This window comes from Betta splendens, chromosome 4 (assembly GCF_900634795.4).
Source record: "Betta splendens chromosome 4, fBetSpl5.4, whole genome shotgun sequence".
Lineage (NCBI taxonomy): Eukaryota > Metazoa > Chordata > Actinopteri > Anabantiformes > Osphronemidae > Betta > Betta splendens.
This window is the reverse complement of record NC_040884.2, coordinates 24,091,435-24,113,255: the sequence shown is the minus strand read 5'-3', so window position 1 is coordinate 24,113,255 and position 21,821 is coordinate 24,091,435. Positions and strand designations below refer to the sequence as shown.

Below are 21,821 nucleotides of genomic sequence, written 5' to 3'. Positions count from 1 at the left end.
AGCTACATTGATATAAATATTAGGATTCTTTTGACCAGTGTAATATAAATTCTGCAGAGCTTTTTGAACACAAGAAATCAAACTGTTCGCCTTTTTAGAAACGTGTAAAACATTGAGCCCATTATACTACAACCCAGAAGTCCTAAAAATAGCAGATATCCTATGTTTAAGTGGAATATAGGTTGGGAGTATCAAATGCTGGTGAGTGTGATAGATGACACCTCTCACTCCTCACATACGTCATTCAACCTTTTCCTGACCAGCATTTTAACTAAGATGTTTGGTGGTTTTCCTGTTGTTCTTGACTTGACTTAGACATATAGACATTTTAATACAAAGCTGTTCTCTGTGAAGGATGCAGTTGGTCAGGCCTGAGAGAAAGCAAGCAGTTTTTAAGAAAGACAAACTGTAGCTGATGACTGAATCATTGTGAAAAAATAAGGATAACACTAAAGCTAAAGTGCATGACATCACCAACCACTTCCACAGGGCAGTTATCATAATCTAGTCATAAAACAACTAAGGTGGGGGTTTGCAGAAAAGGACAGGGATGACTAACAAGAATGTGAAACTCTAGAAAAGTGACAAAAGTTTGTGGGAAATTTTGTGTTTGTCATGAGATGCTGTGCCTCTGGCTGAGGGTTGTTCCTGGGGGGGGGGTCATCTGGCATTTGGTTATCAGATAGTGGGGGTTTCGCTGTGGTGACCCTGGGAACATTGTTAAGGATGTAAAGGGGGGTTTACTGCACTCATGTATATATTATATATATTATATATATTGATAATTTCCCCATCGCGGGACAATAAAGGTATTCTATTCTATATCAAGGACCAGGCGACAGCTCGTGGAGGTTTGTAACAGGGTATAAATACAGGTCTTGTGTCCTCAGTCCTTCAGTGGATACTTTGTACATAGTAAGATGTGTCTCACGTCTTAGATGCACTGTAATTGTGATCTCTGTGACGACGCGAGAGTAAACTTTGAGATGGTTTATTCACACTTATGATCCGGTTGATTTCTTTATAAGAAGATTTCCACAACAAAATGACCTGTTTATTATCTGAAACAGCCTTGTCTTTGGATGTATGGTTTATGGCTTGGTCAAGTTGCCTATTACTTCCCTGGTGGTCTAGTGGTTAGGATTCGGCGCTCTCACCGCCGCGGCCCGGGTTCGATTCCCGGTCAGGGAACGTATTTTGCCAAGGAAGTGTGTGGTTGCTTGTTAATCCCACCTGATGTGGCCTTGAGCAAGTAATTTCACACTAGTTCCCTGCGCGCCCCACGTGTGGCTGCTTACTCCTAGTGTGTATGGGATAAATGCAGAGAAACAAGTTCCCCATGGGAATAAATAAAGTCGGATATTTTATGGAACAGGCATTCTCATGTAGCAATATCTGCCAATTTATAGAGAGAATTGATTGGCAGTGGATTTAGCATTCAGCAAGCCAGTGAGTTGCCTGCTGCAACAGTTTAAAGGTGCTCCAGTCTGTAAAAGACTAACAACAATTGTCAACAACAATTATCATTTTAATAATTTAATACTGACTTTTCAAGCATTAGATGTAACAGTTTGCAGGGTTTTCCCTTATGAGGGCTAGTGGAGTCTGATGCTGCATAACATTTGATTTCTTAGTATTTATGACTAATATGTGACCTATAAAAACTACTGATTAGTTTAGTACCAGGTATGAATCATGGACTACACACCCATAAACCCATTTATTAACCCACCAACATGTTTGGGCTTTATAATAATAAACGGGTTTCGCTCTCTGGGTTACTGGCAACGAACCGGCACGTTTTATGCGCGATGACGTCGGCACGAGGCCTTGGCGTGGTGCGTAACGTAACATTCCATTGAGAAGAAGAGGGAAAGATGGCGTCCTCTAATAATCCTCGCAAATTTAGCGAAAAAATCGCTTTGCATAATCAGAAGCAGGCGGAGGAGACAGCTGCGTTTGAAGAAGTGATGAAAGACCTGAACATCACCAGAGCTGCGCGGGTAAGCGAGACGCGCCGCGACTGTTTACGTTGTGTTGCATCGCTGGCTGGCACATAACGAACGCTGCGGAGAGAAATCTGGACGCTGGGATGCCAAGTAGCTAAAGTTAATAACATCAGCCCTCCTCTGCACGAGCTCCGCACCAGAAACGACGGGTTCCCTCTGCTATTTAGCACGGTTGCATTGGCGCTAAGTACAACCGTGTGCAGCGCTCACTAGCTCAGCTAGCTTGTGGCTGCTGTGAATAATAAACACCTGTGCTCTGTCTGTGCGGATTTGAGTCACATCTGTCAGTTTAATGGCAATGACATGTAGTCAAACAACAACAGCATTGACACTATGACGTGTCGGAAAAGTCAAATGATTTAGGAAAATTAGACTAGAATAGAACAGAATAGAAAATACGAATAATGGATGTCAGTTAGCTTTGAGCACCAGCCTGCCCAAATGTGCCCGTTCCCCATTTACTATCAGCTCAGCGTTACCGTTACTCGTTACGTTAGTTCCGCGGCAAATAAGCCAGCGGCTTTTAATAATAATAATCATAACGCCGGTCAATCGGTTCGTACAAAAGCCGAAGCTTCTGCCTTTGTGTCTGTTTACGTAACCTTACCGTTAAATCAGTGTAACCCCGCTTACCTTCTAGACACGACGCGTGAGAACCTTCCGCAACTGAGGCAAACTATTTTTATTATGTGGATTATTTTCTCAGGTAATCGTGCTGGGCACAAAATTTATAAGCTGTTTTAGAAAGTTGTAGAAAAGAAAAGCCTCTTCTACGTCAGACGGTGTAGTTGTCTTATGTTTTGTTTATCTGACGGAAGAGGAAAACATCACGGTTGAAAATTTGGAGCTGATTTAAAGATGCTGAAATATCTGTAATGATTTGATGCATTTTTAGTTTTTTATAGTTAGAAATTCAATGTGTGGGTTCATAATGCTACTAAAATGAATGCAGTAGTTTGCGACCCTGACACTCTTTTATTATTATACATTTTTTGTTTAAAACATTATGGCAAGAACAGTATTTTATTAAGACAGCGTTCAGTAAATAACAGGAAGCCAGTGGTTCAAATTCTTAGAGGCAGATTTGATATGTTAAAATTACCAAAACAATAATCTAATTACTAAAATGTTCAAACTAGTATTTTCAGCTGACTTAACCACACAAATAGTTGATATTTTTTGCCAGGAACCATTTAGACTCATTTCTGGCCCTGTTGCTGGAAGTGATGTCCTCTTACCACACTCTGACTGTGTGGCCAATCTAAATCTCTGCTGTGCTGTTATTTACTGCAGGGAGAAAATATGTAACTGCCCAATGTTGTGGTCTCTGTCAGTTTTTTGTGTGTTGCCATTCAAACATGACTTCATTGCATTTGTACAGGTTGTCATGAGTATTATTATACTTCATTAGCAAAATGGAACTGTACTAGAATGCCTCCTATGTTTGTAATGACATGCATGATTGTGTAACTAATTAGTGACTAATGTAATAGCTGGTGTGCTACATGCAGAACCTGACTATAATTACTCCAGCTATCAGTCAGGTGCCATTCACGTAAGATAATGTGAATGTTTTTTTTTTATTTTTATGTGAAAGATGTTGCCTGCCTCTCAGTTGTTCATCACGCATCCACACCTGCCTCATCGGTCTCATGTCTCTCATCATGTTTTCTCTGTCAGTTAATGGATTCATTAATCTCTCATCTCACCACTGTGGCCTGGCAGGCATCATTCGTTTGTAGCATCAACTGTTTTGTGAGTCAGAGCAGTCATTCACTCATGCTTTCATGCAATTTTACTTTGCACAGCTGCAGTTACAGAAGACCCAGTATTTGCAACTAGGGCAGAATCGTGGACAGTACTATGGAGGCTCACTGCCCAATGTCAATCAGATTGGAAATGGCAACATTGACCTGCCTTTTCAGGTGAGCCCATAGCCTCTCGGTTTGTTTTCGACCAGTGTGCCTTACTTAGCTGTTAGCCCTCATATTGGACATACACAGGTGCAGTTGTCTGTAGGGTATTGGGGAATAATTGGCTGAAAACTGATGATTCTTTGCAAAGCAATTTATGAAGTCTGTGGACCTGGTATAGGTTATATGTGTAATAAAGTGTTCCCAAATGACCAAAACAAGGCCAACTAGGTTACATTTTGTTTCAGAAGTTAAAGGAAGCCTACGTTGGAATAAAACGCATACAGGACCAGTTATACTCTGGTTTCTAAATTTTAAAATATATCATTGCTTGTCATGGCTTTCCATCTTTAAGTACATTTGCCAACTCAAGCATCAGTTTCCGGGGCCCATGGCTTGATTCATTTTGAGATAAACACATTTGCACCATTAATCCTAAAACATTATTCTGTAGTTTGTGTAAGGCTTGCGCTTTCTTGGCCTCATTTGTCTGATCGCTCCACGCTCTAGAACACAGTGCTGGATACCAGTCGGACAACCAGGCACCACGGGCTAGTGGACCGTGTTTACCGTGATCGGAGCCGCATCACTTCCCCTCACCGCCGCCCGCTGTCAATAGACAAACATGGACGTCAGATATCCTTTTTCTGCCCATGGAGATAGGGTTGTTTTGAAATTCCTTGTTTACATTTCATGCTTTAGCTTACTTCTGTTATAAATACACACATACAGTACAAACCCAACAGAAGTAGTACTGGGAAGATATCTTCTCTCAGTGCTGCCTAGTCCTACAGATTGAGGTGAATTGTTTGTTTCATGTACTGGGATCCAAATATAACCATACAATATGAGACAGTGTGTTGTTACACCCCTGTTGACAGGACTATTCCTGGAAATATGTTCCAGCCGTGGATAACAAGACATTGACTGAATCCTTTTTCTAAGTAATTGGATCCAAGTGACACCTGTTTGTGTGTGGTCAATTATTACACATCAGGTCTGTTTGGTTGAATTAGCCAGGAGGCATGAACGTAAGAATTAGTTGTGATTGATTTTTCATCCTGTGCTTTTTTTCATCTTAACCAAATTCACATTGACAGCTGTCCTTACAGCTCAGTTTACCTCTCACCACCCCCAGACACTAGCTGGAGAAGGTAAGTCATGTCTTCATTTACCAAACTCACATTGTTACAAAAATCAAATCATGGCTTAATTACTATGTCACTGTTTTGGTTTAAAGTTTAAAAAAATAACCAGGAAGAAGAGGGAAGCTTTAACCATATGCATATGATGAAAACTTGAGTGTCGTTGAGTGTAGCTGACATCTCATCTTTTTATACAGGACAAATTCAGACTCTGCCTTACACCAGAGCGCCATGAATCCAAAACCCCAGGAAGTCTTTGCAGGGGGGTCACAGGAGCTGCAGCCCAAGCGAGGTACAAGAAGATTCACTTACAATAAGCTCACCAGAGCTCATTAATTAATGCTCCAATGCAAACAGAAACCTAATGACATCAAAAGGTTGGAGCACTGACATTTAGCAAAGCACCACAGTCTGCTAGTGCAGTGCAGGTGACATCTCTGGAGGAAGCTAGCCCAGGCTAATCTACAGAGGGAGATCAATAATTCACTGATTATCTGTGGCTTATGTCTTTTTACGCGTGTGTGTGTGTGTGTGTGTGTGTGTGTGTGTGTGTGTGTGTGTGTGTGTGTGTGTGTGTGTGTGTGTGTGTGTGTGTGTGTGTGTGTGTGTGTGTGTGTGTGTGAGAATAACATATAAATATAATACATTTATATACATACTCACTGTGCGTGCATGTGTATAATGAAGCCAAGACAAGCTGACATCCTCAGTCTGTGTGGTGGTCACCTTGCTATTTTTAGACACTCAGAAAGCGGGTACACAGCACTATATTCTGCATGACTGGCTGGGATATTGATGACTCATTTTTTTGAACTGATTGAATTGTTATGTATTTTGTCATAGCAAGCAACTGTGTCTTGCTGTTTCACTAATTAGTACTGCTGCTAACAGTGCCTGGGACAGAGAATCCAGAGTCAAACGGAGACAAGGATGCGCAGAAGCAGTTATGGGATGACAAGAAGGTACTGATGGGTCCAGTACCAAAGTGCATGGTGTATACTTTATGTGATGCTAGACTTGGACCTCATTATTGTTTCCCCCTCAGGATGATTCATCAAATCCCAACACATGTGATGTCCCAGGAATCAAGTGAGTGGCTTAAATAATAATTGATAAATCTGTACATTTTAAGATGATGTAAAAATGAGGATTAAATAGTTGCTTGCAATTATTGAAATTGACAAAGCTGTCAAGAAAATCCAGCTATTATGATGCCAGGCTGACAGGATTTTAATTATTTTTTTTTTTTAGTATATTTCCATCTCCAGACCAGGAATTGAATCCATCAGTCCTCCCAGCTGCACACAACACCGGTGGTTCACTTCCTGATCTGACCAACATCCAGTTCCCTCCCCCACTGTCCACCCCTCTGGACCCTGAGGACACCGTGGCCTTCTCCAGTCTCAGCTCATCCAACAGCACAGGCAGCCTGACCACCAACCTCACCCATCTGGGCATAAGTGCTGCCAGCCATGGTAAGAACAACTGTTATAATGAAATCATATTATCCATTGTTTATAGCTGCTGCAATCGTGGGTTGGGACATATTTAGTCAAACAGTAGATTCAATAACAGCTCTCCGCACAATGAGGAAGGAAAAACTTTATTTAAAAGGAAGTCTAATACAAAGAACAAACCAATTATCTCTTTGCATCTTAGGAATCCCGACCTCTTCTCAGCCCTCTATGACTGTAACAGCACAACGCCGGCAACCTCCTGTGGTGCCGCTCACCCTCACCTCTGACCTTCATATCCAGCAGTCCTCGCAGCAGCTCTCACCCACTCTGTCTTCACCTGTTAACATAACACAGGTAAGGGCTAAATTCAGTTTGGAGTTTAAAGCTTCACAGGCTGAACAGAATGAGTGGTCAGCCCGGCCAAGTTGCTGTGTAGCTGGTTTATTGTGATTAAATGTAATATACCCTTTTCAGAAACATTTTGTCAGTATGAGGTTGAAAAGCTGATTCTCTGCTCTCAGCACGTTAATTCAGTATACACGCTCATTTGGGCTAGTCTCTGTGCATCTTTCCTCAGTCTGTGCCAACAGAGGCACTGACCCTGGAGCAGCAGCTTTCTCAGTACCCCCTGTTCAACCAGCTGACGCCTCAGGCCCAGGCTCAGCTCCTCAGTGACCTCCAGAAGCAGCAGCAGGCCCTGCCACCAGGCATCCAGCTCATCACTTTGCCAGCTCCGGTCTCTACTGGTACAGGCACGGCCAGCAGCCCCTCTCCAGACAGCCAGACTACCGCCAGCATGAGCATCAGCTCGGTAATATCCCAGAAACGGCCGAAGGATAATTATATTACTTGTGTGAATTAATGTCTCCACATTAGCGGAGAAAGATGCTTGTATGTACTTCAGAGCCGACGGCTCATTCTGACCATATGCTACTTTACATTTTCTGTAATTTGTTTTAGCTTTAACGCCTGTTAGGCTCTTTTGGGTTTGGTTGACGTTTTGTGTGCTCTTACAGCATTGATTGACTAAAATGTGTTTATTATTTAGAAATATTTATTATATATATATATTTATATAACATTTACCTGAAGTAGTACAGATTGTACTATTCCAAGTACTTTCCAAGTATTTCAGATATGTCCACCCACAAATATACCCCACACTTTGTGGGAGTAACCGCTAACATATCTCACCTGCTGAGCAGGTCCTTGGCTCGCTCACATCCTGTCTTTTGAGATTTCTGTGTGACAGGCATGAAGCTTAGTGCTAGCTAACCCTCTTCCCTTCAACAGTATCGCAATCAGACTGGCTCACCAGCCACACAGTCTCCAACCTCCCCAGTCTCCAATCAAGGCTTCTCCCCCGGCGGCTCGCCTCAAGTAAGGGCCCACCCACCGAGCTAGCTGCTGTCTGGGGATAGGCTTTGTGCCTGGGGGAAAGCTAATTGTAGATGAGTTAGGCTGCTTCTCTGTCTGTATCAGCAGTTAACCACTCACTGTCAACAGCCACATAATTCATCTCCTCATCACAACTGTCACCGTTCACTGTGTGCACGACAACATGGCGATAGCTTGTTGATAGAGGCCCTGAGGATTTGTTGCTGTGTATTTGTTTAACTGATTGAACATTCCTGACAATAACAAAATAATCAAATGCCCATTCTACACAGACCTACAAGACACCTGCATACAAAACAGACCGATCCAATCTTCCACCATAGCTGGACAAATAGGAAATTTGGTGTTGTTGAAACACCAGAAAACACCACATTTTCCTAAATGGATACAGGGACATGATAGTTTTATCCAAATCACAGAGCTCCCCCAGCGGGTTTGCTTCCTGATCATAATTCTGAGCAGTCCACAGGCTTTGGCTTTTACTGTACATAATTAAAATGGCCTTGGATGCAGAATTTAAAAATGAAAAATTTGAAACGACGAAGTTATTTAATGAGGATGAAAAAACAACAACAGTGTAATTGTAATGTAATTGTAATTGTAAGTGGGTGCTCAGGCCAGGCACTCCACCACTAAAAATAAGCCAAACACAGTGATTTCTGTGATTAGTGGTGCTGGTCTTATTGAAATGATACTGATTGGACATTCCAGTATTTGTCTCACTTAAGAGCCTTGTGCAACTTTTTGTAAAGAAAAGCTGTTTGTGTCTTTTCTTAGATCAGAAATTAATGCTTCCCAAAGCTCAGCATCACCAGTAGTGTGTAAATCTCATCATGGCCAACAGTCATGAGGACTATAACTAATATAACATTCAGGTTGAGTAAGATGAGAAGTACTTTAGTTGTCGTGAACAGTCCTGCCACCTTCTAACCACTCATTTCTTTCTGTTCATGCTCTCACGTGGTTTTTGTCATATTAAAAACAGTTGTTAGTTTCACTTTGAGTAACAAATCACTCCTTAGTTTTCCAGTCTTTGTTTCTCCTGTTGTTTTTGTCTGTTACCTGCACCCGCCTTGGTTATGAAAGCTCTCTCCTTTGGTCACCGCTCAGTGTGATTCTGTGTTTCTGCTTGTGTTTCCTATTTTTCCCACCTCTGCAATGTCAGGACAACCTGCCTTCAGACGCATCCTATCTGTGTGTTACTTTTTGCTGTTTTCTTGCCAGTTGTTCTGAATGTAGTCGTCGCCTGCTTTTCCCGCAGCACATCCCGGTGGTGGGCAGTATATTTGGCGACTCCTTCTATGATCAGCAGTTGGCATCGAGGCAGACCAACGCCCTTTCTCACCAGGTGACAGAACGCACAAATCAATAGCACCACTGACAGAAATATTTCCTTCTGGTCACTAATTTAACACTGCTCTACAATTGTGTGGTTTCTAGCTGGAGCAGTTTAACATGATTGAAAACCCCATCAGCTCCACCAGCCTTTACAACCACTGCTCCACCCTCAACTACACGCAGGCAGCCATGATGGGCCTCAGTGGCAGCAGCCTGCAGGACTCTCAGCAGCTCGGCTACAGCAGTCACGGCAACATCCCCAACATCATCCTAACAGGTAGGAATAAAACACCATCATCCTGCTTCTGGATCGGCCTCCACAGCTCCATGACCTCAAAACCTGTAAAGATGTGCCTGGCCTTTCCACATAATGTAAGCGCTCATATTTCAGTCACAGGTGAGTCTCCGCCGAGCCTCTCCAAAGAGCTGACCAATTCCCTGGCAGGCGTGGGCGATGTCAGCTTCGACGCCGATTCTCAGTTTCCTCTGGACGAGCTAAAGATCGACCCGCTCACCCTGGACGGACTGCACATGCTCAACGACCCTGACATGGTGCTGGCCGACCCCGCCACCGAGGACACGTTCAGGATGGACAGGCTGTAACTGAAGACGCTGACTGTGGCCAGGAACAAGAAGGAAAAAAAACACACTACGTTGTGAATGGAGAGAAACAAAGGGCAGGATGAACCCTCTCCCTCGTTGCATGGCCGTCCAGCTGTCCGACCTCGCCCTTGACTCCGCGAAGCCCTTTGAAACGATGCGCCACCAAAAGATAACAGGGAAAAGGACATATACAGTGACTTCCTGGGAATGGCGCTGCTGTCATTTTGAATGAGATTGGTCGCTCAGCGCTTTCGCTAGCCTGCTGTGTTTACAGTGTACCATTACATGCCACATATATTCCAAAAATGCACATCTGACTGTTTTCTTTTCTTTTCATATCCACGTTAATATTTATTCATTTGCTTGTAGCAGGAAGCTGCTGGGACATTGGGTTAAACCGTTCCCATTCTAACAGCTGTCAAACAAAAAAAAATAAATTCAAAAGAACCAAATAGCTGCTTTACTACGTGCAATCAGATGGAGCGGTTTCCCCAAGATGCCGTAACGGCTTTCTATTTCACACTCAAAGCTTTATTTTTAACAACCAAATGTTTTTCATCATTTTATGTATGTTTTTAAGTATTTATATGTTGTATTTATTTCTTATTTATAGATTTTATATTTTGTCCTATAATTTAAATTTAATGCCAAAATGCTCTCTGTAGGCATAGTGTACAATTGCACTGATGTAATTTGTGTCTTATTTATTGATTACTAACATATTTATATATGTGCTTGTAAAGCTACTTGGTTATTGAAGGAGTGCAAAACCTCCCCATAGTTGCTCTTTGGTGTTCGATGTGCCGTTTGCTGATGCTGCAGCCCAACAGTCGAATGTCTCAAATGCTGCGTGCTCCAGAAATGGGCTGGTTTTACTCCGCTAGAATTTGAGGTTTAGCTAGAACGCAAAGGAGCACGTCCAAATTGACTTTCTGCCACTGAAAAGCCAGTCTGTTTTTAAAACTCAAAAATCTTAAATCTTTGTAAGTCGTCACTGTGAACTCACCTGATTTTGCCTTACATGAGTATTCTACTGTTCTACTTAAGTGTCTAATGTGACAACATATTTTCTTAACTTACTGTAACATTTTCTTGTATTTGAGAGGAACCTATTCTTCAGTCAGTGATATTTGTGGTTATGTTGTGTAAGGTTTGACAAATCAATGTACTGTATTTTGTAGCGGTACGGTTTATAGCCAAATTGTCATTTTTTTAAGTGGGACAAAAAAAAGCAAGACATACGATTAGATCGGTGATGTGTTGGAGAAGGAGCGCAATTATGGGGAGGCTTTTTGCTCCGAACAGGGAAGCTCTAACAAAACGCTACTGACTTGTTAATGGCAGTACCACAAAGTATTGGTGTAAACTGTAACTACAGTACAAGCTGCTAAATGCTTGTTTGGTGAATTACCATATATCATGTAGAGTGGGTGTCATATACTACGACTTCTAAAGTGTACAGGTCCCTGTGGCTCAGTTAAAGAAAGATCAAATTTATATATATAATGTTTTTCTTGTAGTTTTAAAATCGACACCTTTGCGTACATTGAACCTTAACTGTCCAACAGTCAGGGATGCTGAAGAGTTTCAAAGTGTTTACAGCATCTTCTTAGCAGAGATGTGTTTACAGGGGTTTGGTGTGTTTTGCTGAACTCCCATCTGTCCTGGCTTTTTGTCAGAGTTTCCCTGAGTGCGGGTCCGTCCATGGGACCTCTTATGGTGTTGTGTAACGTTTGTGTACAGACAGACTAATCACTTACTCACCTTACGCGCCGACGGGGACAGACTTTAAAGCCTGCGGTGGTTGAAGGAATCACGTTTGGTTTACTGCACACCTCTGCTGTTGTACTGTTTGTTTCAGGTAAACAGGTGTTTGTCTGCTGTACTTCTCCATCCAAGGTTTTGTTCGTCTTCAACAGATCTGTGATTCCTATGCAACCGAGACAAAAAAAGACCCTTAAAGGAAAAACCCACCTCTGATATTTTCTTGTTTTCAACACATTTGTTATTTAGCTGGATTTATACTTCTGACGTTGTCTTGTAAGGGAAATGTTTTTTTTACTTTACGGACAGATGGATATGAGAGCGGCTGCCTGTTATTTACGCTGGTACATGCACAAATTTGGCCAGTGACGATGCAGTGAGAGGACGGCGTGCTAAACGTCTCATCCCTCTCAGAGCTTGGTGTCACAGCGCCCACAATTCTTAGACTCCTTATTGCTGTATAGAAACAATGAACTCAGATAATTATATTTACATTATATTTCTGCATTCATGGAAAAATATGACTAAACATCTGTTATTTCCCTTAAAATTTGACAGCTATCCGTGCAGCGGTGCTATGACAATCAGTGAGCGAAATCGTATGCTGAACTATTCATTTTTAAGCCAGTGGATCACCTCAACCAAGAAGCATAAATCTAGCTTTACTTTAAAAAATCATTTTAATGTATAATGACTCATACATATTTTATAACTTTAACATATATAAACTGTACCTCTGCCTCTTCTACAGTGAATTTCGTCCTGTTTGACTGTTTTTGCTCTAGCGAAAAAATCCTCAAATCCTAAGGGAACTGATGTCAGACATGATTTATTGGTCATAAGTCGGCTCGATTGCAGTTGCTAAAAAATATGTGCACATTTATCCTGGGCCCAGAGCTGCACAACAGTGTCTCAGATGTTGATTTTGTGTATCAGATGTGTGGGATTTTTCCTTTAAGTCACAACGTAGATGTATAAAACACATTCTCTCCATTTCCAAAGGTTCCTGCTCCTGAAATACGTTTTGTGTTTGAGCCGAACAGTGGTTTTGGTGCCAGTAATGTCGGTGATGTTGCTTTCCTTTCCTGGGTCCTGCTGGCTCCATTCACTCTGACGTTGTACATACGCTATAGCTGAAACAAAATGCATGACTGACGGTCAAAACCTCGACATGAAGGCCTTCTATAGCTCTGCTGGTTTGATTTGTGTAACATAATATCACAAAGTCTAGAGGGATGCATGTATGGGTTTCTCCTGTGCAACAGTTAACTCCTGTTAAGTGACCTGTTACCTCCATCTCTGTATAACGCTACTCTGAATGATATAAGAATGTATTTCTTGTGACAGTGTCCTAGTTTTAGCCTGTTGCCAAATGATTTTGGTCCCGGCACAGCTGGACCAGACTAATGCTGTCTCCTCAGTTGTCTCTTCTCCCCCTCTAAGAAAAATCAGACTGTTGCTTGTTCCGCTCCTTCTCGTTCCTGCTGTAGCATCTGGGGTGCGGTTGTAAACAGTCGAGCCTCGTACTAAAAGAACCTGCAGTTGATCCGGCCCCCTCCCTCCCGTCCGTCAGCACAGCCTCTCTGATCTCTGGAGAAAAACCGCAGCAGGTTCTGTCTTGCAGAAATTGGCACGTGCACTGATCCTTTGCTTTTGTGGACTTGGATCCTCTGAAGCTGCTGCATCAGGCAGTCAGCTGCATGACATGATAGAGCTGATTATAACCCATGTACAGAACTCTGATCTTGCTATGCTGAAGTGGAGTATGTTTTAAGACATCAGATATGATAGTTTGTCGTTTGCCTATTCTGTCACGGTCTGGCCTGGGTACAGTGTTCCTCACTTAGTTTTCTTTTGTGCAATGTTTAGTCCACTAGTTGCTTGGCACTTTATTTGTGACTTCCTGGCTTTTGAGCAGGGACTGTTCTGCCCAATGTGAATGCTGACTGTTTCACACCAGATGTAAACTTCGGAGATATTTTCGTGTCAAAGAAAAGATGAATTCTCTATTTTCCTTTCTAAGCTATATGTTGGCTTGTCTCGTTTTCTTTTCTCTGTGGAGATTCTAGGGGATGCAAAACTAGAAAGGGCTTATTCCAGTGCAGCTTTGGCTCACACGTTGGAAAGGAACGCCGGTCCGAATGTAATTTGTGTTGGTCATTTTCCCCCCAGTTGAAAGTCACCATTAAAGCAGTGACACTAGATACAGTAGATTCTGCCAGTAGTTACTGCCACTACCAGAGATCTGTCACCTGCAGCAACACAAGTTCACTAATCAGTATTGTTGTGGACTGAAGCCATGAATGGAAATAATACAGTAACATGTAACTGTGTACGACAGCAACGGTAACACAAGCAAAGAGTTACAGTTCAGGCAGCACAACCTTCTAGTTAGTGAACAACAATTTGTGGTCCATTAATTAAACATGACAAAGTAATACATTTCCTTCATGCTAATCCTTTGTCATTTTTCAGTCTGCTTCACCACTCTCCTGCTTTTCTTGTGCATTTATTTGGAGTTAATTTTTTTCACAGCCTACGTTTATGCTGCATCAAAAGAAACAATGATGAATTTGCCCCAAACGTAACAAAACCTGTGTGCTGTATTCAGAGGTGTCTTCTCAGTCCCAGAACAAATGGAAAGAGTTGCTGCTCAGTATTTACTGCTTGTTTGCAGTGTTTTATTCTTAAGAAAATGTCCCTTTAATAAATTTTCTTTTCAAAACAACATCATTTACAGAAATGTGTAAAAGGTTCTGGAAACACGCAATTTCAGTTCCACTTAAAGCTTATAGTGAGAATAGCATTATATCACTGTTGTCCTGTAAATTGTAGTAAAAGATCTGTAGTTATTTATTTGTTGCCATGTGATTCTCCTTATGTGACCATTTGTTTATGACATGAAAGTCAATTAAATTGAATGTGGAAGACAGATTTTTCTCTGCACATAGTCTTGATTTGCAGAATAAGTCTGACGGAGGAAAACAAACTGGGTGTGATTTTACAACATCGCAGCGTGTTGCTGTGGACGTGCATGACCTTTCAAACCTGTTGTATACTGTCTTTGCTATCGTTCCTATTTTGTAACCTGTATTTTCAAATGCAAATTTGAAAAGATTATTTTGAATATGTGCATGCTTGTGAAATGTTCAGAATGTTGATTTCCACTAAAAGCTGTTGCATTTGAAGTCCCGTCTGTTAGTCATCTGGTTTATAGTTCTGTTTATAATATTAATAATAATAATAATAATATTTTAGACTGGAATCAACTCTGTGTGGAAGTGCCCAATCAGCTGTCTACATATAACCTATCACATCACACCACAGGTGGAGAGGAGCTTTACATTACTCTGGGAAAATTGGCATTTATTCATTTGTGACAGTGCTTTCAGATAGTTTCTTCCTTCACATTATTTGCGTTGCTTACATCTTGATACTAAATAATTTCACATTTTCACTGAAATTTAAACAGATACAGTTTAACACTTGTACCCCCAGGAGTGTGTGTATAGCCTGGAGTCTGCATATGAATCATTTATGGACTGAAGATAATTCACAGATGAAGTCTACATTAAACGCTGGATTTTATTTTTGCGTTGGAAATTCTTTCCAGAATCCTCTCAGCTCAGCTCAGGCAACCAGCTCGACCTGCTGGGCTCTGTAGGTGTCGAAGTCCTCAGGAAGAGTGTCTGGAAAAGGAGGCAGCGGAAAAATCACAGGTTAGTCCGAACCCAAGGGCTCAAGGAAACATACTGAACATGGAGCACTTCACCCATCATCACTGTAAAAATAACGTAAAATCAAATCATGAATCTTATTTACACCCACTTCCTGCTTCCTAAAGCTCTCTGACACTTTGCTCACCATTGCAGCGATATCGCAGGTTGGCCCAGATGATGTTCTCCTGGCTGAAGCAGAACACTCCCAGTCGGCCTCCTCTCATGGTGGCGTCGATGATGACGCCTGTGTCGGCCACCATCTTGGGGCCCTCGTAGAAACGAACTCTAGAGACCAGAAAGGAGCAGGAGGACACGCCCAGCGTCAACAAAGGTACGCGTGTTAGCATGTGTTTTCCCGTGTGGGTGGAGAGCGTCTGTGGGTCAGGACCTGATGTAGCCGTCCGCGGGCCGGTGTTGCAGGAACCAGCGGTACGAGGTCTTGTCCTTCCAGCCGACGTTGCGGGCGTCTTTCCACAGGAGCTTCACCTGGTCGCTGGTGTCGCCGGTGTGCCACAGCGCGTTCCTCAGGTTCTCCCCTGGACCCGTGTCGGACTTGACGGCCTGGTCCCAACAAGGCGTCAGCCGGTCTTTGTCATTCTGCAGCAACACATTGGTACTGGTGGAGGGGACGCTACCTTCAGCTGGATGCCGGGCTCTGCCACGGCTCTGAACGGGTTGGCCTGCCAGTAGATCTGCTCCACCTGCTTCCACATCACCACGTAGAAACTGGAGCTGTCCTGGTAGCCGAAGATGAATCCTGCGTAGTCGTCATCCGTCACTGTGTTCACGTGAAACGTCCCTTCGAAGTCCACACCGCTAAAAGCAGTGTAACCTGCGGGAGACACGTTTCAATGGACGTCTGCGCGATGCTAAGCTAACCAGCTGTTTCCATCAGAGTTCTCACCAACAGCCAAACCAGGATCGCTGTTCATAGTCTGGACGATCTCTCTTCCCTGCACAAGCAACGAGCGGATTTAGCGGAGAGTTTATTCAGATCATCATCAACAAAACTGGAACGGACTTGACCTGGTTCAGCACCACCCAGTTGGGGTCGATCTGTGCGTCCCCCTCTGGGTCCAAAACAACCGTCTGATACGCCCTGAAGTCGGTGAGCGTGACCTCTGCGTTTTCTGGGCAGACGTCGATGGTGTCGACAATAGTGTCGTTGTCGAAATCTCTCTCGCACACGTTTCCCACGCCGTCGCCTGGAGGGACACGAAGGGCGTCTGATTAAGCACACACGGCGCTGGACCCGCGCGGAGCGTCACCCACCGTCCCAGTCCTCCTGCAGAGGGTTGGGGATCAGCCGGCAGTTGTCAGGGCCCGGCGGCAGCAGGTCCGGGACGCCGTCGTCGTCGTCGTCGTCGTCGCACTCGTCCCCTTTGCCGTCCTTGTCGGTGTCCAGCTGCGAGCTGTTGATGACGGCGGGGCAGTTGTCCCGGGAGTCCTGGTGACCGTCTCCGTCACTGCACGGGAGAGGGGGCGCGGATGAGATAGCGTAGTAGAGGAACACGGATGATCAGGGTCTGTTGGTGGCGTCACCTGTCCTTGTTGGTGTCGCAGGGGTCTCCGATCAGGTCGTTGTCCACGTCCGTCTGAAACGGGAATAAAGGAATCACATGGTGCTCGGCACAGGAGTCCTGACGTGACTGCGTGCGGCCTTTCACCTGGTCGGGGTTGGGGACGTAAGGGCAGCTGTCGCAGACGTCGCCCACTTTGTCTCCGTCTCGATCCTTCTGGTCAGCGTTGGGAACCCTCTTGCAGTTGTCCAGGTGATTGAGGATTCCTGAGGTGAAGTCGCACGTCTGTGAATGCAGCTTTGGCAATGCGACTACGATGGTTCCTCAAAATGAATCATCTTGAATCAACCACTGGCCACAAACTTCACAATACTGACCATCACCATCGATGTCTTCATCACACTCATCGCCAAATTTGTCCACGTCCGTGTCCTTCTGGTCGTTGTTTTTTACAGCACGGCAGTTGTCGCACGCGTCTCCGAAGTCGTCCTCATCAATGTTCCTCTGGTCCACGTTGGGCACCAGTACACAGTTATCCTGGGGAGAGGCTCGGGTTCAGACCGACGTCCGCCCTTTGCATCATCTCCGTGCTCTTTGCTCACAGACCTGGGTGTTTAGGATCCCGTCTCCGTCGGCATCCTCGTCGCAGGCATCTCCGATTCCATCGCTGTCTGCGTCTTCTTGACCGGAGTTGGGAACGCTGTAACAATTATCCTGAAGGCAGAGAAGAGGACAGTTGCTGAGGAGAGAACAGATTCAACCTGCTGCCGCTCTGCTTTTGCATCGCAGGTGTGACGTGCACTCACCTTGTTGCAGTTTCTCTCGGCACAGTCCAGTTTGTCGTCGGGGAAGCCGTCGATGTCCACGTCGGGGCCGCAGACGTAGCCGTTTCCAGCCCAGCCCACTCCACACTGTGACCGGGCACAAGCGCTGGCTCGTTTAAACAGCCTCACACCCTGATCCCACAGAACCAGTCAACGTTAGAATTGCTGTGACCTGACACTCGATGGTCCCCTCCCGATGGACGATGCAGTCTGCGCTGGCGTGGCAGGGGTTGGGCTGTCCGTTCCCGCACGCCCGCTCAGGTTTACAGCCCTGTTTCTGGTCACCCACGTAGCCTGTCTTACAGGCGCCACACCTGTACGAGCCCTGCAGGAGCACAGATGAAGCGTTTCTGCTCTGAGCAGAAGTCATGCCGATGCGCGACCTTTACTCACGGGGGTGTTCATGCAGACAGAGTTCTCCACGCAACCTCCGCTGTTGGGGCCCTCACACTCGTTGATGTCCTTACACACCTGATCGGGACAAACACACGGAACGTCCAACAGAGAGGCTCGAAACAGTCCCCATACTGGTCATACTGGTGGTGGTGGTGTGGTAATGGTCGGGGTCGTCGGCGCTGACCTGTTTGTGGGCCGTGGCGTAGGCGAGGCCGACGCCCTGCACCTGGGGGCCCGTGAATCCGGCAGGACAGGAACCGCAGCGAAAGCCCGGGGACGTGTTGATGCAGCGCACCCCCATGTGACACGGCCCCACCGAGCACTGCCAGACACAGAGCCCAGTTAGAACGCAGGCCGGCGGCGCCACTCAACGCCCCCCTGAGCTGTGTGCGCTCTTACCTCGTCCACGTCGGCGCAGTGGGTGCCGTTGCCCTCGGTGCCGTCGGGACAGGCTCCACACTGGGCTCCCTGGGGCGTCACGGTGCAGGCCACGCCCGGGTGGCAGGGGTTGGGCACGCAGGACGGGCGAGGCGGCAGCCCCCCCATGCCTGAGGAGAGAGAGAGGGCAGCGCCGCCATGGGTCCGGATGCAGAGAGAGCTGGTGTCACCGCTGCCTGACAGTTACTCACCACAGGCTTCACACTCCATCACCGTGTTCTTCAGGAAGACTATTTCCTTAATCTGGAAAACACGATCATTCAAGTGTGAGTGAATTTTTGATCATTATATGTTTAATGTGGCTTCCAATAAAATGTAAGTAAATAGAATAGAAACACTGTGAAGATATGGTTTCAGAAGGCGTGAAAGTGTTTTACCTGTTGTTTGAGGAACTCCTTAATCTCAGCCAGGGCGAGGTTGGTCAGTTTGATCTGACTGATGATTTCTCCGTCTGGAACGAGAAAGGGAGGAAAAACAAATGAAATGCCAGCAGAACTGTCATCTGGGAGCTGGATCAGACGAACCCAGGTGAAGGGGTTTTACCGCCACCTGTGGAAAACGGGAGGCTGGGAACATGGAATCGGAGGAATCCTTGTTCAAAGTGAGAGGAGTCTTCACGTACTAGGCAGTAAGTGAAGCATCTCATGGTTGAGCCTCATCAGCTTTTGGTTTTAATGGACAGAATCTCAAGGCGCATGCAAAGCGAGAGGAGTTTCCAGTGCGGGGACGTCAGAGGCGTAGCTGCTGTACCCATATGAAACAACTGCTTTGCTCATGTGGCGAGGCGGTGGAGGTGGGGGTGGGGGGGCATCCTCTTACAACACGGTGGCCTGCTGATGTCTCGTGCATTCCTCATCCACCGCAGGCCTCACAGCCCACGCATTCGCTCAGCGTTGTGATTTCTGGGGCTAAATTGATTTTCCAGAGATGGAATCATACACGATGTTCTGGGAGTCGCTAGATGCTGATCGGAGCTACGATCTGCAGGCGCCTCTGTTTTTCAACCATTCTGTCCCCTTAAAAGTGCTGTTCGACTCCCTGGGAGACATGGTCAAAGTATGCAAGCGCTTGCAGGCATGAAAACGTGGACAAATGCAGCTGAAAGGGCATCGATTCTCTTCTCATGGACTTATGATAGCGGCCCATGTGCCAAACCACATCGCAGGGGCTAAAGGCCTGCGACCCTCTCTCATCCCTCCCTCCCCCAGAGGAGCTGTACCTGTTATTCTCATTAGCAGTGACTTCCACAGCACAGAGGCACAGAACCAACACCATCACCAGGGATTTTTACACAGCAAAACACAGGTGCAAATATATTCAGTAAATAAGAATCAATGTACAGGATGTTTTTGAATTTCCATTATCACTGCTTTTTATTTAACTGAAATAAAGTCACTGCCAACACAAACACTATTTGCTTGGTGGACCAGTCTTCATCCTGTTTAGAGTGTTTAATAGAATCGGTGCCCTCACCTCTCTGTCCAGCGGCGCCGCGTCCTCCCATGCAGAGAGCGCAGGTCAGCATCACAAACCTCAGCATTTTGAACGTCTGCGCTCGCTCAGCTCCAGCACGATGCTCTGCCCGTCTTCTCTTCCCTCGGCTCAGGAACAGGGCTCCTCCTGCAAACCTGTGCTGCCCCCGGCCCGGTTTTAAATCCCTCCCTGTGTCCAACGTCCCCTTCCCTCACGATGGAGAAAGGAGAATGGGGGTCTGATTGCACAACACGATTCACCCTTTGGTACAGAAGTGCAGCAGCATGTGTGTGTCTTCAAAAACTGCGCTTTACTACCTCTGCACGGTGGGAGTAAAAATGGTTATTTGAATAATAGGTTAGCAATAACTTGGTGTTCCATTTTCCTTTTCTTTGTTTATCATGTTTTAAACTACAAACTTGGCGTGCGTGTGTGTGTGTGTGTGTGTGTGTGTGTGTGTGTGTGTGTGTGTGTGTGTGTGTGTGTGTGTGTGTGTGTGTGTGTGTGTGTGTGTGTGTGTGTCTTAATGGGTTCAGCAGATGTGCCTGAAATTCATGAATTTCAAAGTAAAGGTTTTGAGGTTTTGCAATATCTCCATCTACCTACTGATAATTTTACCTTTATTTTAAGCTGCTTCATGTTTGAATGTAGTGCAGGTAAAATCTTTCGCATTCTGTGGCTTAAGGTTCAACGTCATCTTCAAAATGCATTTAGAGATGCTTCCAACGTTTGGACGCCCTCCTGAACTGAGGCATCAGAGCGAGCTCCAGCAGAGCCCTGGTGTGTTCTGCCGCTGTGAGGAATGTGAGGACGGTGAAAGGTCGAGTGTGAGGAACCTCCTGCAAACTTCATTAGTGACCGTTTATTGCTTGCATAGCGACAGTCTGAGAGGATGTGACGGTGGCTGCAAGATGAACCCTGCAGCGCTGGGTATGAAGCACCCTGAATTACACAGTTACCACTCAGTCTGAAGATAAAGAATTAACAGGACACATCACGTCAACTACAAGATCATTTAGGAAGGAAGGAAGGTGGAGGTCTACAACTGAAAAGAACAGTGTTACACCAGAGACGGACCTGGTGGAGAACACACTAATATCACAGTGTCTCTTGTTCCATGATTCCAAACCTGCTGTTTAATGCCGGCCGCTCGCCGGACTCGATGTTTTATTTTGTTAGTTCTGTTTTTCAGTATGTTCCTCAGTTCTGGTCTCTTGGCGTCTGTTCAATGCTTGTGTATTTATTCCATCAGTTTGCCTCCGTCCCTGACGGATTATTGTTTCCCCTCCGTCCTGTAAGGAGTCTGACTGAATGGACATGCTGCTGATTGTTAGTATTGTACTGTGCCGGGTTCTGTTTCAGACAGGATTGTGTGCTGCCAAGCCCAGCAGTGATTAACCCTGTACCTGGTACAAGTCATGAATTAGGTTTCTCCCCATCAACTTGACTCTTAAAGATTCTATCATTTACTCCACCTGTTTGTGCTTTGATCCGTCCTCTCATGAGTTTGATGTTCATAGTCGCTTCAGAGCATCTAAACTAGATCTGACAACTCATCCCTGAGTTATAGTCAGTTTAGTTCAGAATTATGTTTAAAACTACAGAAATGTTTTAATCAAGCATATTGCGCAATATTACAAAAATATTCTTCCTGGAAGAAAATGTGTGTTACAATCTAAATCTCACTTGGACAGAACCCAAATACTTGCCTTTATCTTCTATTTCTGCTGTGCAGTCACTAGATGTCTCATTTGACCCTCAGATCATCACCTGTTTTCCCTCCTGTACTCGCTCTTGCTCAGTTCCCTCCTCCTCTGCCTGTCG

The 21,821-nt window shown here is 45.0% G+C and overlaps 2 protein-coding genes and 1 non-coding gene across 6 annotated transcripts; 2 read left to right on the top strand and 1 right to left on the bottom strand.

Moving 5' to 3' along the window:
* The first annotated feature begins 1,119 nt into the window (after nucleotides 1-1,119).
* On the top strand, nucleotides 1,120-1,191 carry trnae-cuc (transfer RNA glutamic acid (anticodon CUC)). The gene has a single exon. It is a non-coding gene; the product is annotated as a tRNA-Glu (tRNA).
* Nucleotides 1,192-1,834: 643 nt separating this feature from the next.
* On the top strand, nucleotides 1,835-14,561 carry crtc1b (CREB regulated transcription coactivator 1b). 3 transcript variants are annotated; one of them, XM_055508571.1, is made up of 14 exons: nucleotides 1,836-2,003; nucleotides 3,818-3,934; nucleotides 4,433-4,560; nucleotides 5,017-5,076; nucleotides 5,265-5,359; nucleotides 5,959-6,029; nucleotides 6,113-6,156; nucleotides 6,319-6,542; nucleotides 6,727-6,878; nucleotides 7,102-7,335; nucleotides 7,818-7,904; nucleotides 9,184-9,270; nucleotides 9,363-9,537; nucleotides 9,652-14,561. In XM_055508571.1, the coding sequence occupies exons 1-14, from the start codon at nucleotides 1,878-1,880 to the stop codon at nucleotides 9,861-9,863; spliced, it is 1,812 nt and encodes a 603-aa protein (XP_055364546.1). In that variant the 5' UTR covers nucleotides 1,836-1,877; the 3' UTR covers nucleotides 9,864-14,561. The 3 variants fall into 3 exon arrangements, with proteins under 3 accessions (XP_055364547.1, XP_055364546.1, XP_055364545.1); XM_055508570.1 differs by having other exon boundaries at nucleotides 5,944-6,029; XM_055508572.1 differs by lacking the exon at nucleotides 3,818-3,934 and having other exon boundaries at nucleotides 1,835-2,003; nucleotides 5,944-6,029.
* Nucleotides 14,281-21,776, bottom strand: comp (cartilage oligomeric matrix protein). 2 transcript variants are annotated; one of them, XM_029147199.3, is made up of 19 exons: nucleotides 19,998-20,495; nucleotides 18,902-18,975; nucleotides 18,716-18,767; nucleotides 18,486-18,634; nucleotides 18,271-18,408; nucleotides 18,084-18,161; nucleotides 17,863-18,015; nucleotides 17,673-17,777; nucleotides 17,473-17,580; nucleotides 17,244-17,403; nucleotides 17,014-17,132; nucleotides 16,889-16,941; nucleotides 16,619-16,812; nucleotides 16,373-16,551; nucleotides 16,251-16,299; nucleotides 15,982-16,178; nucleotides 15,735-15,907; nucleotides 15,492-15,631; nucleotides 14,281-15,316 (listed from the first exon to the last, which is right to left on the bottom strand). In XM_029147199.3, the coding sequence occupies exons 1-19, from the start codon at nucleotides 20,062-20,064 to the stop codon at nucleotides 15,258-15,260; spliced, it is 2,247 nt and encodes a 748-aa protein (XP_029003032.1). In that variant the 5' UTR covers nucleotides 20,065-20,495; the 3' UTR covers nucleotides 14,281-15,257. The 2 variants fall into 2 exon arrangements, with proteins under 2 accessions (XP_029003032.1, XP_055364544.1); XM_055508569.1 differs by having other exon boundaries at nucleotides 16,889-17,132; nucleotides 19,998-21,776.
* Nucleotides 21,777-21,821: the final 45 nt, after the last annotated feature.

Bases quoted from the DNA above. Each gene is read 5' to 3' on its own strand.
- comp (XM_055508569.1), bottom strand. From the start codon at position 20,064: ATGCTGAGGTTTGTGATGCTGACCTGCGCTCTCTGCATGGGAGGACGC. The intron at 18,768-18,901 runs GTAAAACACTTT...CGTGTTTTCCAG, and splicing joins AGGAGTTCCTCAAACAACAG to ATTAAGGAAATAGTCTTCCT. The intron at 17,581-17,672 runs GTGAGTGCACGT...CTCTGCCTTCAG, and splicing joins CCGAGAGAAACTGCAACAAG to GATAATTGTTACAGCGTTCC.
- crtc1b (XM_055508570.1), top strand. From the start codon at position 1,878: ATGGCGTCCTCTAATAATCCTCGCAAATTTAGCGAAAAAATCGCTTTG. The intron at 2,004-3,817 runs GTAAGCGAGACG...TACTTTGCACAG, and splicing joins ACATCACCAGAGCTGCGCGG to CTGCAGTTACAGAAGACCCA. The intron at 6,157-6,318 runs GTGAGTGGCTTA...TTTTTTTTTTAG, and splicing joins TGTGATGTCCCAGGAATCAA to TATATTTCCATCTCCAGACC.